The sequence below is a fragment of the Amblyomma americanum genome, chromosome 1 (genome assembly GCF_052857255.1).
Source record: "Amblyomma americanum isolate KBUSLIRL-KWMA chromosome 1, ASM5285725v1, whole genome shotgun sequence".
NCBI classification, from domain to species: Eukaryota; Metazoa; Arthropoda; class Arachnida; order Ixodida; family Ixodidae; genus Amblyomma; species Amblyomma americanum.
In genome coordinates, this window is record NC_135497.1 from 554,073,193 (window position 1) to 554,091,559 (window position 18,367).

An 18,367-nucleotide genomic window follows, 5' to 3' on the forward strand; every position below is an offset into this window, starting at 1 on the left:
CTGATGCGACAAGCATTAATATTTCTTTAGCCTCGTTACCATACCTCTTACTTCTGTGGGTAAGGGCGCTTTCCGTAAGGCTGCCGAAAGGTGGATTTCTGAAACACAGCTTGGCCTTTCCCTTACCTTTCACTTTCAGTGACCTTTCTGAAAGTCGCCATTCGCGTTAAAGTAAGGTAAAGGTAAGGCCAGTTTGTGAATACGGGGGTCAGTCACTTCGAGCCGCAATCAGGCAAGCTTGTGCTTTTGGGCATGAACATCGTGGACCGCCGTCGGCTTGCATTGAATGTTTCCAAGCAAGACGAAACTGACATCTGACAGTGTCACAGGTACGTGCATTCCTTGTATAATTTCACAAGCTAAATCGGATACATTTAGAAGTGTTGCTTGTTGGGCGAGTTGGTGATCCATGAAAATAGAGCAGCGCGTAACAAAACAGGACACAAAGGAGAGACACGGAACGACACGAGCGCTAACTATCAACTGTTTATTTCTTGCTGTCGCTACGTATAAATACATGAGCCACAACTCGAAACGAAAAACAAAAAAGATCGATGAGTCAGCCTTTCGCTGGTTTCCATCGTTCTAGATAGGAGAGCTCTTTAGCTGACAATGCCACTGATGCCACGCTCACACACTTGCTACCTGCACGCAAAATACTACGAGCCTCAATAATCTCTCGAACAATCTTATCATTGTGGCGGGTTATGATTTGGCTCTTCTTAAAAAGTGCATGCACGAATTTGGAAGGTCCCGTTCTCAGGGCCTCGACCTTGCAGTGACGACAGTGTTGGCTTAGGTGGCCCGATTTGCTTTCATTAACATTGTAGTCATGTTATTTTAGCCTGCTATTCACACATCTCCCTGTTTGCCCAATATACTCATGGCCACAAGACAACGGTACGCGATAGACAACACCCTCCTCACAAGTGACAAATCGTTTCTGATGGTCTATTACACATCTTTTTTTCTCCTGGATACCGCACGGATTGGTCTTTTTGCAAAGCATAGACAGTTTTACGGGTGCTGAAAATACAACGTCAACGCCTGCTCGTTTTCCTAGTTTCTTTAGGTTGTGGGATGTATGATGAACCTAGGAAAAACGCCCCGGAGTTGCTGGGAATGGTCCGACGAGTTACAAGCCTGCGCCGGAATGTAAGAGCAGCTGCGTATCCAAGGCGTTGACGTTCTCGAACGTTCAGTGCGACCAAAGCAGACCGTGCCGTTAAAACGAGTGTCAGCATTTTCCTTTGTGACAATCGTCTCTGTGCCCTGACAGCTGATAAGGAGGGGGGTTTCGCCATCTTTACCTCATGACCTGTTTCGGAAGAAAGCTTCAGAAGCTATAGAATGCAATTTCGTTAAGAAGGACCAAAAATGTTTAAAAAATGTTTAAAGAAAGCTAAGGCGGAAGCAAAGAAGTTATGCAAACGGTTAGGTTTACAGAGCCTTGTCAAGCAAATTCAGGACAGCCATAAACCTTCCTTAGACATGTTCTTTTCTGCTAAAACGCACAAAGAACAGTTGCCCACTTCGCGTAATAATCTCGGAAAAAGGGGCATGGCAGAAATGTGTAGCTAGATTCCTGCAAAAGAACCTTAGCGCTACTCGAAATTGATGACCCCTACCTTGTAAAAAATTCTAAACAGGTTTGTCGACTATTTGTGCCAGAATAAAAACAAAAATGTATTGGCTTTTTCAATAGACATCAAAGATTTGTTTTACTCCTTGCCACAAGACGAATTGCTGTTGTGTGTTGAACAGGCTATTGACGCGCTTGAGCTGTTTCCTTTCAGAACAGTTCTGGAGTGAGTGTGAGTGGGTTTTTAGAATTGCTGGATGTATACCTGCGCTCAACAATGGCTACCTGGGACAAAGGTGTTTACCTGCAAAAGTGTGGAATTTGTATTGGTTCATGTATTGCGCCTGTTCTCAGCGACCTCCTTCTTGCAAAGCATGATAAGATCCTAGGGAAAAGCTTAAGTAGCTCCAAAGTTGTAAAAATTTTTAGATTTGTGGATGATTTTTGATCATCATTGACAACTCTAAGGCAGATTTTATACTGACGCTGCAAACGTGCTCGACTCCTTTAAAAAACAATTAAACCCATTAATTCTGACGCATGAGCTTCCTGACAAGAACTCTATCAAGTTCTTAGATCTTAGACTTAACTTTCACACTAACCACATCTGTTGGGGTTATGAAACCTCGTGCAAAAAAGGCCCTACTGCCAGCGGTATCGGCGCATCCGAAACTGGTAAAGAGAGGCATTATCAAGTATTGCCTGACAAATGCGCTCAAAAGCTCATGTGAGCACATGATGCAAGAATGCTTAGCATCACAGATTAGACGACTGTCTGATTCTGGGTATCCCTGGGCCACTAATTGTTTCTGTGGCTGAAGGCCTGCTGCAAAAAATGAAAAAAGCACGATTGTTCAACAAGCAGGCAGGTACCAATGAACAGCAGGATCGCAAGAAAGTAGCTGTCATCCCTTACATTCATCATACATCCCACAACCTAAAGAAACTAGGAAAACGAGCAGGCGTTGATGTTGTATTTTCAGCACCCGTAAAAACTGTCTATGCTTTGCAAAAAGATCAATTCGTGCGGTATCCAGGAGAAAAAAAGATGTGTAATAGACCATCAGAAACGATTTGTCACTTGTGAGGAGGGTGTTGTCCTATCGCGTACCGTTGTCTTGTGGCCATGAGTATATTGGGCAAACAGGAAGATGTGTGAATAGCAGGCTAAAAGAACATGACTACAATGTAATGAAAGCAAATCGGGCCACCTAAGCCAACACTGTCGTCACTGCAAGGTCGAGGCTGAGAAGCGGGACCTTCCAAATTCGTGCATGCCACTTTTTAAGAAGAGCCAAATCATAACCCGCCCACAATGATAAGATTGTTCGAGAGATTATGAGGCTTGTAGTATTTTGCGTGCAGGTAACAAGTGTGTGAGCGTGGCATCAGTGGCAGGTCAGCTAAAGAGCTCTCCTATCTAGAACGATGGAAACCAGCGAAAGGCTGATTCATCAATCTTTTTGTTTTTCGTTTCGAGTTGTGGCTCATGTATTTATACGTAGCGACAGCAAGAAATAAACAGTTGATAGCGCTCGTGTCGTTCCGTGTCTCTCCTTTGTGTCCTGTTTTGTTACGCGCTGCTCTATTTTCATGGATACATAAATTTTCTATAATTTATTTATATTTAATATAAGTCAGCACTAAAACTAGCTAAAGAGTCATTTTAGTCATACTCTTCCGTCGATGCTATCAAATAATCCCCAAAGAATTTTGGAACGTGGTTAAGAAAACTGATCTATCTACAATTAATCTTAAAACTTTAGACGATCAAGTAATTCCCAGTGAAATGTGTGCTGATGTCCTTAATGATGTGTTTACAGCTTTTTTACTAACAATTTAATTACCGCAATTCCTCTTTACACACCCCACGACTTCTTGTCTATGAACCCCATTAAATGAATTCTGTTGGCATCGAAAAAATAATTGATCAGCTGAAGACTTCATCATCATGCGGAGTGGATAGCATAAACTCGAAAATTTTGAAAAATACCAAAGTGTACAGTGCTATTCTTCTTGCTGAACTCTTTCAACAATCTCTTGTGTCTGGCTGTATTCCTAGCGACTGGAAGGTGGGCAAGGTGGTTCCCCTGCACAAGGCTGGTGTCAAACATTCGCCTAATAATTATCGGCCCATTTCACTTCTTAGCATCCCTTGTAAGATCATGGAACATGTCATCTGCACTCACCTTGCCAATCTTCTTGAGTCAAATTCTTTTTTCAGTCATTGCCAACGCGCATTTCGTAAATTGTTTTCATGCGAGACGCAACTTCTATGCTTTACACAGGATCTTCATTTCATTCTTGGCCGGGGTTCCATAGCTGACTGTATATTCTTCGATTTCTCCAAAGCCGTTGACAAAGCCTCTCACCAATTACTACTTTTCAAATTAAATAATCTCGATCTCGACCCTAACGTCATCTCGTGGCTTCAGTCTTTCCTCACTAATCGTTCTCAATACGTGACTGCTAATAAATCCAACTCTCGTTCCTCTCCAGTGGGCTCAGGCGTTCCCCAGGGTTCTGTCCTAGGGCCCCTACTTTTTCTCGTTTATATTAATGACTTGCCTCACAACACTGCTTCTTCCGCATGTCTTTTTGCCCATTATTGCGTTATTTACCGTGAAATTAACAGTGACTCTGACACTTATGTTCTTCAATCTGATATTAACCAAGTTTCAGAATGGTGCAAATTATGGCACATGGAACTTAACATTAATAAGTGTAAACATTTGCGTGTTTCTCGACGTAACACTGGAATAGCCACTTACGACCTTAATAATATCCCTCTTGAAACTGTGTCTTCGTATAAGTACCTTGGTGTGCACATAACTTCTAATCTTTCTTGGAATCTGCACGCGGAATTTATTACTAACAATGCTAACCGCATGTTGGGGTACCTGCGCAGAAACTTCTCTCTTTCTTCTACTTCAATAAAATTGCTCCTTTATAAAACACTTGTTCGGCCTAAATTGGAATATGCAGCATCTATCTGGGACACTGACCTGTCATCATTAGCTACTGAAATCGAATCTGTTCAAAACCGTGCATCACGTTTCATACTTTACAATTATCACCGTATCTCCAGTGTTACTGCTATGAAAACTACTTTATCATTGCCATCTCTTTCACTCCGCAGAAATATTTCGCGCTTATGCCTATTTCATAAGATCTATTACTACAATCCCGTCCTTAAGAGCCGGCTACTAACTATCCCTACATATGTTTCAGGTCGTATTGATCATCTTCGCAAAGTAGGTGTTCCGTCATTCCATACTAAACACGCTTTTTCTTCTTTTGTCCCCGAAACTTCTGACAGTTGGAACAACCTTCCCAGGCACATTGTCGATATTTCTAATCCAAGTTCTTTTAAGACTGCCCTATGTAATCTTTATTTGTAGATTTTACAGAGTTTTATTTTGCGTTCGTTTTCGTTGTTTTTTTGCTGTCTGCCAGAAATGTTCTCTTTTTTTTTGGGGGGGGGAATTGCTGTTTTTTTTCCTTTGCCTTCTCTTGTCTTACCCCCGTATTCACAAACTGGCCTTACCTTTACCTTACTTTAACGCGAAAGGCGACTTTCAGAAAGGTCACTGAAAGTGAAAGGTAAGGGAAAGGCCAAGCTGTGTTTCAGAAATCCACCTTTCGGCAGCCTTACGGAAAGCGCCCTTACCCACAGAAGTAAGAGGTATGGTAACGAGGCTAAAGAAATATTAATGCTTGTCGCATCAGTGGATGTACTGATAACTTGTTTTGTATAATATAGAAAGCAGTTAAACTTATACTGGAGCTGTCATAATCATTCAGTAGACGAAATTAACTAGCCTGGCTCAAATTTTTACGCATCTTTCCTCTTGGTCTAGCCACAGTGATAGGCAGCCGTCGCTACAAGACGCTTTGTTGAGTCGACGTCGGTGTTTGTTTACTTTCGTGTGCCTCTATTGTGGTGTATTGTGCTTGTGCGCGTTTGCCGTTTTGCGCTGAACGTCAAGAGTGTACCTTTTCTGGGGATTGTTGACCAATACGGAGATGCTGGTAGAAGGGACAACTGCGATACAAGGAAATTTCATCCCATAGCTGATTTGCTGCTGCTGCCTTGTGCGGCTCGGCCTTGGCTTTCGCAAGATCCACTGCTGAAGGCGTCGCGGCAATCGGGCATATCTTTATTTTAGTATGGGACAGGCTCACAGTGAAAGGGGTGACGATAGTAGTATTTTTATTATAGCGCTGGCCTATTCCGAAGCGCCCTAAGCTGCGGCATCGATGCGAAACTAGCTAGGCTTAGCGACGAGCAGGGCAGTCAGGAAGCAGCGTAGTCCGTCGCCCGGCGCGCCCGCAGGCGGTGTCGCTGCCAGAAGGTGGGCTCTTGCGCAGGTATGCTGTCATTGCTCGAATATTGCAGACAGACTTTCTGATAGCATGGCTGTTTTGTTTTTTCTGGTGCGAACGTGAAGTACACCAAGCCAGCTGGCCGGCCGGCCTAGCTGAATCCCGTGCGCCGGCGTCAAAAAATGAGCTGAAGATTGTTTTTGACGTAAATAATAAAACACGGGATAAACAAATGTGAAAAATATATCATTTTTTTGAGTACTGGCCAATACTGAGTTGCTGGTAAAAGTGACAACTGTGATGCGAGCAAATTTCTTGCGAGAACAACCTTGGCCCGCCGTTGCGGTCCGGCTCGCTTGGCGTCCGCCAGCTCCAGTGCCGAAGGCGTCGTGCAAATCGACCATATTTTTAGTTTATTGCGAGATGTAGCTGTTGACAGCACAGTGATATCAATAGTGCGCCATTATTACAGCGCAGGCGACTTCTGAAGCGTTGTGCGCTGCTGTATCGATGCGAAACAGGCTATAGGCCTAGCGGCGACAAGGGCAGCCGGGCGCAGTTCGTAGCGCGGCGTTCCCGCGGGTGGTGCTGTAGCCTAAAGCTCGCTACTTGCACATGCATGCTTTGTCGCTGCTCGACGATAGCAGGCAGTCTTTCTGATAACATAGATGTTTTGCCTTTTCCGGTGCGAACTTCAAAGCGTGACACCGGCCGCGGGCGGCGATTGAGCCGAGCTGCCCATCGATGCTTGCCGATCGGTGTTTCCCTGCTTGCAGTGGGGCGGCAGTTCGCAAGCGGCGACCAGCGCGGCGCACCGACGAAGTTTTCGCACGTCTCTCCTGCTTTAGTTTTTGCAAATGTTCGGTTTAGGGAAACTGGACCAGTGCCGGATTACGGCGGATACAATCGATGCTACCGGCAAGGATACATCGACAGGGTTGCCGGCGACAACTCGGAAAGTTCCCGCACCGTAAAATCGAATGGTGGTGAGCAGTCGCAGCAGCAGCGGCACGGGGCAACCTCGTCCGTTAGGCCAGCGATGCAGCGGCAGCACAGGCAAGAGTTGCAGCACGGCAGGCTTCGAAAAGCGGTACCTCGCGAGAAGCTCATCGTCGAACAGCTCCATCGGGTACTGGCGATCCCTCAGCACTCGCCGTGCCGGCTTCGCACGATGGGGCACCTGATCGATTTTTGCCATTAACTCCGTGAATTTTATAAATCGGAAAAGCGGTCGTCGATCGTACTCGGTTGCCATGTTGAATTGACGAAAGGAGCTGCTAAAGGTAGGCCAGGGGCTACCTTTGCGAACGCGCCCTTTCCGAGGCCCTTTCCTTTGCGAACGCGCCCTTTCCGAGGCCGAAAGGGCGGCTAAAGGTGCAGTTTAAGGGCAAGGTTGGTTTCTGAAGCCCGGAAAGGAGCCGTAATGGTAAGGACCTCGAAATGGAAGGTAAAGGTCGGTTTGTGAATACGGGGGTTAGTTTGTTTATGTTTTGTTCATTTTTCGCCGCGTTTTTGTTTCTTCTATTTTGTGTTTCTGCTGCACTGTATCTGACCCAATGTATGTCCTTCCCACTCCCCTCTGTAATGCCTTCGGGCCCTGAGGGTATTTGAATAAATAAATAAATAAATAAATCGATAAATAAATAAATACATAAATAAATAATTGTATAATGCGCGTTCTCGACTCTGCCGGGCGACTTCGTCCGCCGTATACGCACGACACACTGCGACTGCCGTGTGCGCACTGGTGTTGGCCGTGATCGTAAGACGATCTGTGCACAGCAGGCGTACCCAGTCAAAACGCACTACAGGATTCTAAGACAGAAAATTTCTGTAGTCTGTAGTCTTGTCGTATTTTGGGCATATCTTTTGTAGTCTATCTTGTCTTTTGTAGTCCTGTCTTGTGTAGTCTGTCTTGTCTTTTGTAGTCCTGTCTTCTGTAGTCTGTCTTGTCTTTTATAGTCTGTCTTCTGTAGTTTGTCCTATCTTTTGTAGTCTGTCTTGACTTCTGTAGTCTGTCTTGTCCTCTGTAGTTTGCCTTGTCTTCTGTAGTGTGTCTTGTGTAGTGCTCGTACACTGTGTAACAGTCATTATTGTGTCACCTGTCAATTAACACAGGATTTGTGTTCTGTAGTAGGCAATGCACAAAAATGCACAGCTTGTTAATGGTCGCCTGTCAATTAACACAAGCTTTGTGCATTCCAGAGTAATTCGTGCACAAAACTATTAGAACTGAAATGAAAATGATCAATATTTATTTACTGTTTCGTGCTTTTTTTTCGAGCTTGCTGATGCATGCTGTCCAGCGTTGTCCTGGCCGCAGGTTCCTAGATACATCGCCCATGAGCCAAGAAAAATAGTTTTTGTTTTGGCTGAAAAAAAGAAAAATAGAGATCACCGCTGCTACCTGCGCAAAAAAAATGTGAAAGCGTTGACGCCTCCTCGACACTGGTCGCCTTTCAAATTTGGCGACATGGTTGTTTTCTCGTTGACTTGATTGGTTATCAATTAACTCTCATTTTACCCTCATTTCATCCCAGCAACGATTTCGAGTTTTCAAATTTACCTCCATGGATCGTTCCTGCCCACTCACTAAATACCCGCCAAGTCTAATCACCCGTTCATTGCCTTTCGCTTCTCAATAATTACCTAATTGCCTCTAATTTATCATTCTTTTTCTATCTCCTGGTTAAGTATAGGACACTTATAACTGGTCACATGATTGCTCATTTCGAGTTTTCAAACTTGGCGCCAAGCTTTGCATTTGTCCATACTTCCAGTTTTTCAAACTTGGCACTATGCTGTAGCCCCACCTACTTTCAGCGTTTTCAAATTTCGCCATTTTTTGGACATTTTTGGCTGTAAATAATTATACGATTATGAAATTTTCTTTTCGAGCAGCATCCTCACATCATCCTCTGCCAATTACACAACCAATCGTATGACGCTATCTCTTCTGAGTTGCCCACAACTGCTGCGGACACGATCCCCGGCAACATAGCCTAGTAAACTTCTCACTTTATTCAAAATGTTGTAATACTGAACAAGGCTTATGACTGGCCGAGTTGGTACTGACTCACCTTAAAACCAGCCAGAACACACAAGACATGAGCTCAAGAGGTGGGACTAACAAATTTAATTGAAGATTTTGATTATTTGATTTCTGAGGGTTTAACGTTCCAAAGCGACTCAGGCTATGAGGGACGCCGTAGTGGAGGGCTCCAGAAATTTCGACCACCCTGGGTTCTTTAGCATGCACTGACAACGCACAGTACACGGGCCTCTAAAATTTCGCCTCCATTGAAATTTGTCTGGCGCGGCCAGGATCGAACCTTCGTCTTTTGGGACAGCAGCCGAGCGCCATAACCACTGAGCCACCGCGGCGGCATCATTGAAGGAAAGCCGCAAAAGAAGACCCGCGAAGAGATACAAGCGCACAATAACCCAAAGCAGTGAAAGGGCGAAGTGCAATCAAAGGTCACTGGCATACTAATGAATCATCTAAAAAAGCAAATTCCTTACGGTGAAGGTTTACCGATGGCTTAGCCACACGTGTCCTTAGCCTTACCGAGTAGTAAGCCTCAACTATCTACTGACATATTTATCCCTTCCGTAAACCACTGATGTGTTGTGGAAATTAGGCGTGCAAAGAGACAGGTCATCCTCAGATTTGCATTCACAAGATTGAGCATGCCGTGCAAGATTAGAATTTGCCTTCCCCCTATAGAGTGAAAGTGCTCAGTCAGGTCCAAATTCAGATATCTGCCTGTCTGCCCATATTAGTTGCAGCCATAAGGCAGTGGAACGCAATAAACTCCATTACTTTTAAGTGGTGAACCTTTTTTTTGTCACACTGTCCATTGTGGACAAGTACCCAGTTTTATCAAGCCTTTTTAATGGCGGCGCAAAGGCCTCCTGTCTTGCACTTCGCTGTTAAGACAACAGCAGCATTATGCTTTCCCGCGACTTTCTTGAGACTGAAATACTGTGGAGGTAAGGTGTATCAGCATCATCGGAGTATGTGCTCCTTACCCTCGAGCAAGTGAAAACATACTATGACAGGTTGTTGAGATGGGCAAGTGGGAACCCAACTGCTTGGAAACCTGCTACCAGAATGCGTCCTCAGCAGTGATGGCATGACTTATGTAAAGCTGATGTCATGCACACGATTGCACACCCATCAAGTGTTTCCATCTTTACTGACCTTAACCAGCGACAAACACACCTCTTCACCATCCTTCCCCAGCAACGAGTGGTCCGACTTGTAGCTAAAAAGAGCCTTCCCCGATCTTTAGCTGTAGCCCTGACAAACATATTCGTCCACAAAGCGCAGGTCTGCATCAAGAAACTGCTAATGGTTCTGCTTAGACAATTCTGATGTAAAAGACAGGCCTTGACCGCATGCCATAAAGACTCCTAAAACATCTTGTGCCAACTTATCTGAGCCTTCTATGTCCAGAAAAATTAGATAGTCATGAACATAACGAAATGCTAATATGCCAAGGTCTTCCAAACAGGGCTCTAATGCCTTATCGACTATAGACAAAAAAATGTTGCTGAGCAAAGGTACGACCTGCATGTAAATACCGCCCTGCCAACTGACAAATGCGGATTTGCAGTAGAAGGACAACAGCCCCATGAAGCCAGCAACCGAAATCACGCAATCATCTGTAAAAGCATGTTCATTGTTCACCCTGATGCAGTTTGCACATGTGACAATGAATAGTGCAGGCCCTCCATGTCGATGCTCACTGCAGAGCACCTGCCCAGGTTGCTGTCCACAAGAAACTAGAACACCACAGAACTCCACTTTTGTGAATTGGCAAGGCGGTATTTACATCAGAAATCAGGCATATGCAGAGGGTCCCAGGTTGCACTGTTCCTCTGCAACATTCTTCTGTCCAGAGTCGATACCGCATCAAAGCCCTGTTTGGAAGACCTCGGCATAGTAGCATTACGTCATGTTGATAGCTACCTAATTTTTTTGCACAAGGAGGGCTCAGATAAGTTGGCACAAGACGTTTTAGAAATCTTTAGGCATGTGGCCAAAGCCTATCTTTTATGTCTGAATTTCACTAAGCATAACCGTTTGTAGCTTTCTGACTTACACCTGCGCTTTGCGGACGACCACATATGTTGGCGCCACAGCCCAAGATCAGGAAGCCTCTTAGCTACGAGTTGAACCCCTCGAGGCTGGTGAAGGACATTATGAAAAAACCTGGCGCTATCAAACGACGACACAGAGGGGACACAGCGCTACTCGCAACTACAAGAAATTTTATTCAGAGGCTTCTATATATACAACAAAAACCAAAACAACACAAAGTAATCTCACGCCACTTGCCGACCGATGTACAGGAAGAGATTAACACACGGATTTCAATCGCTCTTTCAAATAACTTTTCTCTCCTTCAGACAATCCAACTGAAGGGTCACTGACACATGTATGCCCCGTTTCCGCGATATGATAGGCTTCAACAATCTCCCGCGTTACACGATCTCGGTGACGAAAAAGAACACACGTTTTGGAAAAAAATGGGAGAACATTTCTTCTTGCGCTTGCTGCAGTCACGACAATGGATAACCATACTATTTGAAGTGTCACCTCTTTCTAAAGCTCCAGCATGCTCCATCAGCCGCACATTCAAACATCGACCACTCTGGCCTATATACACCTTTCCGCACGACAAAGGGACTTTGTACACTGTGCCCACTTTGCAAGCGACGTATGGTGATAAATGTTTGACCGCACATCCTCCTTTTCTTTTCTTTGCACTCTGCTCCATTCTAGCTGCAACCGCAGGGCATAACGTTGAAAGTTTTTTGGGAGCCGAAAACATGACAGGGATTCCATACCTGCTGGCAACTTTCTTAATCCCGTGTGAAAGGCGATGAACGTACGGTACTACAACGGGTTTGCTGTGCTCTTCCTTTGTGTCGTTCTTTCCCTGGCCTTTCACCCAGCGAATAACTTTCTCGCTGGCTCTGCCGATCACGTGACCTGGATAACCACTATCACTCAGTCTTTCCACCTGATACCCGATGCTTTCCTTGATGCGATGGTGACAAGACTTTGATGCAGCCGACTTTAAACACGAGACCGTGATCCCATCCTTGATGAGCTTCGAGTGTGCTGACAGGTGAAGGACAGGTTGGCAATCACATGCATCACGACCGCTTTATAGAAGTCATGCCATTACAGTGTTTAGAATGCATTCCCGGAGCAGGTTTCCAAGCCAATGGCACCTGGGTTCCCACTTGCCCATCTCGCGGACCTGTCAGAGTGTGTGTTTACTCTCTCGAGGGAACGGGACACCATTCACATGATGCTGACGTAGTTCAGCAGCACAAAAAGACAGGCTCTATACCCCTTACCTCCATGCCATTTAGCACCGTCCCAAGAAAATTGCACCAAAGTATGATGTTGCTGTTGTCTTGACCGCTAAAAGTAAGGTAGGAGCCCTTTGCTTCTTCGCTCAAACTAGGCTTGATACAACTACGGGTAATTGTCCGCTATGCACAGTGGCAGATAAAAAATGTTCACCATTTGCAAAAGTAAACAGGCTTTTTGCAGTCCACTGCCTCGTAGCTGAAACTACTACGGGCAGACAAGCAGATATCTGAATGTGCGCCTGGCTGAGCACTTTCACTGTATAGAGAGGAAGGCGAATTTTCACCTGACACTGCACCTTCAATCTCGTGAATGCAATCGAAGGACGACCTTTCTCTTTGCACGCCTGATTTCTGCGGCACATCAGTGGTTTAAAGAAGTGATAAATCTGTCCTGATATAGTTTAGGCTTACTACATCAGTAAGGCTAAAAACAAGTGCCTGGCTAAACCGTCGGTGAACCTTCACTGTAAGGAATTAGTTTTTTAGATGGTTTACTAGTATGTCAGTGCCTTTCGATTGTTTTTTGCCCTCTCACTGCTTTGAGGTTTTGCGTGCTTGAATCTCTTTGCAGGTCTTCTTTTGCCACTTTCCTTCAATAAAATTTCAGTCAGACCAGCCTCATCTTGTGCTCATCTCTTCTCCTGTTTTGTGTCTTCTGGCTGGTTTTAAGATGTAATACTGAATGCCGGAAGACAGCCATTTTAGAGTCAAGTGCACTTATAATGGCCACAGCTATAATGAATGTTCATTTATTGCAAAAAATAGTGCTTACTTCATTAATTTATGCATGAAGTATATGACACTGCCTCAAAATAAAAAAAGGACTAAGCCTCTAACCCTCATGGCCAAACTGCAGTTACAGCAAACAAAAGGACACCATAAACCTGCCCCACATGCAAAAGCTTGCACTTCAGGCCAATGCAGAAATAAGATCAGATTACTTCCCAAACTGCATGACACTGCCACGCAAAGTAAAGATTGTGACAGGCAATAAAGGAGCAACAAAAAAGCGAACTGTAGGTAGCAGCCAATCTCATGCAGACAAGCTACAAGGTCAGGCCAACATAGATGTGGAAGAAATTTGAAAAAAAAAATCAAAACAAGCACATAATAATTTCTAAGGTTTTCACTGCCCTTTAAATGGCAAATACTTTCCTGAAAAAACATAACAGAAGCGGCAATTTTTTTTCGGCAATCAATTTTTTTCATGTACTTCATTATTCTTGAAGCATGGGCTGGCATAGAGTAGTCAGATTAGTGCATGCGTTCCTAAGCAATGCAATGCCAAAAACTGTACTTACAGAAAAAGCTTGCCTTACTGAGTGAATACCACTGGCCATCCACTAATTTCCCAGCCTGCTCCAGGTCCCTGGCAAAAATCACACGCAACTTGGTGGCTTGCGCAACTTCCATGCAACTCTTGGTCTTTAGCTGGAAAAAATTGAGGGATCAGTGAGGTATCAAATTTTACATGCATTGCTTTGTTTCAATGAACGACTAAGAAAAAACAGCGGTTTCTGTGAGCGCAACTATATTTTCACACTAGCTTTCTACAGTAAACCACGTTTATCGCGACCTTATTCCCACTGACTTGCTGCATGGCCCCAGCACTACTGTGTATAGCACTATGGTTTCAAATGCTTGTTAGCTCTGAGCCCTTGGGCTTGCACTCGTTAATGCAGAAAACCTCGGAAAGGGCAACCAGAGCTTCGAGCTTTAAGCCATAGGTATTCAAAAGCTCAGTGGTCTGTGGGAGAACTTTTGGCTGGGTGACACAGTAGCAAATGCTGCTCCAGCTACTTTCACTCTATTGCAAAAAACTCCCACAGCAGAGACCTGTCCTCCATTTTGCATTGCAGAAACAATCACTGAAATTCAAAGCACGCATACTAAATGCACACCTACCTTCCAACACAGCTTCATAATAATGGGTATAATTATTGGAATGAAATACCAGTCAGTACACGTAGTTTTCAGTTTATCCAAACATTCTAAGCAACCGACAAACAATAACCATTAAAAGGGAAATAAAATAGCCAGAATTGTTTAAAAAATCTGTCAGAAGAATTATGTGACATCCACTACACTCCAGCAGTTCTTCGGGTTTGTGCACCTTCAAACCACACTTTCTTACAGGCACATTTGCACAGAAATTGCGTTGAAACTGATCTTTAAGAATATTTATTGGTGCAACAGTAGGGGAAACCAGGTTTTACTCAAAAACGAAGGGCCCTACACATTGCATCACAAGCCCAGATGGTGCACTTGAGTCGCCTCTTATGCTTATGCAAGAAACAGGAACAGAGATATCTCGACTAAATCAAAAAAAGAGGAAGTGCAATGCATGTGTAATGCAGAGAAGATATAAGCAATACCACACTAAACCACTGGGAGGATTCCAAGAGTAGGTGAATGCATGAATGGGTGGCAATCAGATGGCTAAATGAGATTAGGAAATTTGAGGAAAAAGGGTGGTAGCATGTGGCACAGGACACAGTTACCTATAATGAACTAGAGAACCATTGTTCTGCACTAATGTTAACAGCACATTCACACGACAGACAAAATCAGTAACTCCAGGAACGGACTGCGCATCATGTAACTCAAAGTCAATCACCATTGCAAATGGCACCAGCACCGCAGACTGCACATGAGGAAAAGTAGACATATTTTTGCTCTCAACTTTGAGCAGCAGTCAGCTGCGCTTTTAAGAGCAAAGCTCTAAAGTACGGCAACATTGGCACTTTGTTTTACTGACATGAGGGTGCTTGTGAGCATGCAAGTCCCATGTTTGTTTTGTGCCAAATGTGTTAATTGTGAGGTATGTTTAACTAAAGAGGGGCATCTAACATGGGCATCAGCTCTTCATTACTTCCGTTCTATATCCCTCCCTTATATCACGGTTCAAGTGTCCACCAAAATGTGAGACAATTACTGTTACATTTCCTTGAATTTTCTTTCAACTAATTTTAAAATTTTCAAGTATACAGCTTTAAGAAGGTAGAGGCACAAACTGTGCAGTATAACCATATGCTATGGCAATAAACCAGCAATAAATCTGTGCTGACAGCAGCTTGCCCAGTGCATTGCAAGGATGCTATGCCATACAATGATTGGTGTCATCGTGCAATGTTACATTACTGACTGACAATTTGGTCTCTGTATCAGAAATACTGGTAAACCATCATTGTAGAGCACAATGTTTTTAAAGGGATAAATGAACATATAGGTCCTTTTCAAGGACACATATGCATACCAGGCAATAGGTGTGCAATGCCAAAGCACGTTTATGTTCACAGCAGCTGCGTCAAGAGCTACATCAGTGACAATATTTTGTACAAGTCTACAGTTCCGGTAATTATAAGCTGAGGTGCTGCTGTGAAGTGCATGTAGAGTTTCATGCATTTCTAAACCTAGCTGCAAGCCTATATTGAAAATATTTTTCTAAATCGGCAGCTAAGATAAGCATCACTTAAAAAGAATAACTACCATGAATGGATCAGGAGGGATGACACAGCCAAAGGCAGGAAGCACGCATGGCCCAATAGATGCTGGCCGCTGGCAACTGCAAATAAATACATCCAGAGCAACAGCTGTCAGTGGCTGTAGCCATGTCATGAATGACAAGAGAGGAAATCGTCTACTGCTTTAAAAACTTAACTTAGACGTAATATAAGTAAATAAAAAACCAATGAGCTAGCCCATGGCAATACAAATGAACAGATTTTATGTAATGCACCCATATAAATTCTTTGAGAAGAGTCACAATGACTGTTATAACCACACTGAAAGATGAGCTGGCTGAAATACCGCACACCAATTTGAATATAGGATGTGCAGGTTTTCATTAATTCCTATCATGGTGCCTTGCACCAATGTCTAGGTATTAAATTGAAAGTTGCAACCAGTCTGCCTTGGTTAAATGAGAAGAGAGAATGGAAAAAAGCATGCCTTCACTAGCAAGAAGCTTGATATCTCACAGCACAGCTTAGCATCATAGAAAAATTGCTAGCGCATTTAACAAATCTGCATACAATTAGAAGCTGCACAAATTTGTCGACTGGCAATGCAAGTAAGGGCAAGAGAAACAAAAAAATACCAAAGAACACTCGTGAGTGCGGCGAAGGGAGGTCTGTGGGTAGGATCCCGTGCCTGGGAAGAGTTCCGAGCTCGCAGAATCGCCGGCACCACAGCTGATGGCACGCAACCAAGAACAAATAACAAAGCGAAAATAAGTAACAAAAAACCATCGACAATGGCGAACGACTTGAATGCGGGCCGCAAAAGCGAGGGATATAGCAAAAAGGTAGAAATCCTAAATAATTGTGCAGTTGCAGCTCCGACAGCTCGCAGTGCTCAAGAGAGGAAGCATCAACGTTTACCGCTCAGGAGACGCAAGACTGATCTAACTTTGACATAACACTGCCTCAAATCCTGTTCCACTGGGGAAGCACAGACAAGTTTACAAATGACAAGGCGATGAATATGAACTAGCCTTTCGCATGCGATCACTGTCTCAGAATTTAGTATGACGCATATTAAGGCACAAGCACTAATCCGATGAGTACTAACCCTGAGCAAAATAGTGCGGTGTCTGATCGCAGCTGGCCTAGCGCGAGCGCTCCGCCGCGCGGCACTTCTCGCTCATCGTCTTCTACGCAGTGCAAATCCATGCTTTTGCACCGAGTGTCGAAGCGATAGCAAGCGAAAGCGTAACTCTGTTGTGATATCTGGTGCCATTTTTATTTACCACGGCACGCGAGTAATAAATGCACATAAAGACAATGAGAACAACACTTGTCATGCAGGATATAGGCCCTGCTTTTTTGGCGCCGCATTATAGCTGCGGCAACCGCAGGCGGACTGCCTCCACTCACATCCCTATATAGCCGCATACAAATAGCGCGTGTGAATACAGATCATTAGCAAAGAAACGCAGAGCGGGACTCACCGGCCATGCGATTCATCCAGGCTTAGTAAAACGGCGCAGGAGTCTTCGTTCCCTTTACAGATGACAAGACGTCGCAGCACTGTTTTTCTTCATGGCTTACCCGTTGAAACTCGCCAATGTTTACAGGCCGAAATCCTGGTCGTTGGCTTCCAAAACACACTCCTGCTCACCTTCCTATTGAATGAGTTCTTCACACGTGTCCGCCGTACAAGCACTCAAGCAATGCCTCAAAGAGGCAAATAATACAAAACACGACGCGTCGGTTGCGCTGCAATGGCGCCGACGGCTGCGCTTTCGTGTCGGTGAAAAATTGGAACTGACAAAAAAATTTGTTTTTTAAACCATGAATATTTATATTATCTTCACAACAAAGACACTGCATTTATTTTAAATTATTTTTAGATTATTTAAGAATACTAAAGCGCTTTCAGTTACTTTTTCTGGCATGTCGTTTGTAGAAGCTGCGATCCTGTGATCCCCTGAAGTGACCCGGATGCCCTAGCAGACGACGGAGCAGACGACGGTGTTGACAGAATGCAATTTCGTTTGATGCCAGATAAAATCACTAAGCTGCGACAAAAACAGCGAAGAAAAGCGCCGTATCTCAAGCTGGCGAATATCGTGGATAAGTTGAACGCAATTGGCACGATGGAGAGTAGCTGCGGTGCATTAAATTGCGCGACACTGGCACGCTCACCGGAGATCATGAAACTTAACAGCTTAATCGGTGACCAGTACAAGCGGATTGCTTTGATATCAACTGCGTTACGAAACTACGTCAATACTTTTGTCTCACTTTAGCTAATATGCAACAGCGGCTAGCACTCGCCGCATCCTGATCGCGTGTAGTTTAACAAGCAAGAGCCCACTAGCGCATCGAAGTAGCCGTGTTTTCGAGTTCGTATCGTTACTATAAATACGAGCTGTTTCGGCACGTACTGGAATTGAAGTTCTCAGCCCGTGCGTCACGGACGGTGACGATGGCGTCGCGGACGATCTTAAATAAGACTCGCCGCAACGCAGCCGATAACCCAAGCATATGAGCGTTAAAGGTTGTTTACCAGTACTGCAAACGTGGGCATAAAATATCGCTCAGTCGCAGCGCCAGTCGCTCG

The 18,367-nt window shown here is 44.4% G+C and overlaps 1 protein-coding gene across 1 annotated transcript in view; it reads right to left on the bottom strand.

Moving 5' to 3' along the window:
• Positions 1-17,809, bottom strand: part of LOC144129808 (uncharacterized) — a 20,240-nt gene extending 2,431 nt beyond the window's left edge. Inside the window, exons 1-4 of the mRNA XM_077663880.1 lie at positions 17,253-17,809; positions 16,401-16,494; positions 15,791-15,866; positions 13,603-13,732 (exon numbers count right to left, since the gene is read on the bottom strand). Of these exons, the coding sequence (XP_077520006.1) occupies positions 13,603-13,732; positions 15,791-15,866; positions 16,401-16,494; positions 17,253-17,268 (316 nt within the window). The 5' untranslated portion in view covers positions 17,269-17,809. The remainder of the gene's footprint in view (positions 1-13,602; positions 13,733-15,790; positions 15,867-16,400; positions 16,495-17,252) is intronic.
• Positions 17,810-18,367: the final 558 nt, after the last annotated feature.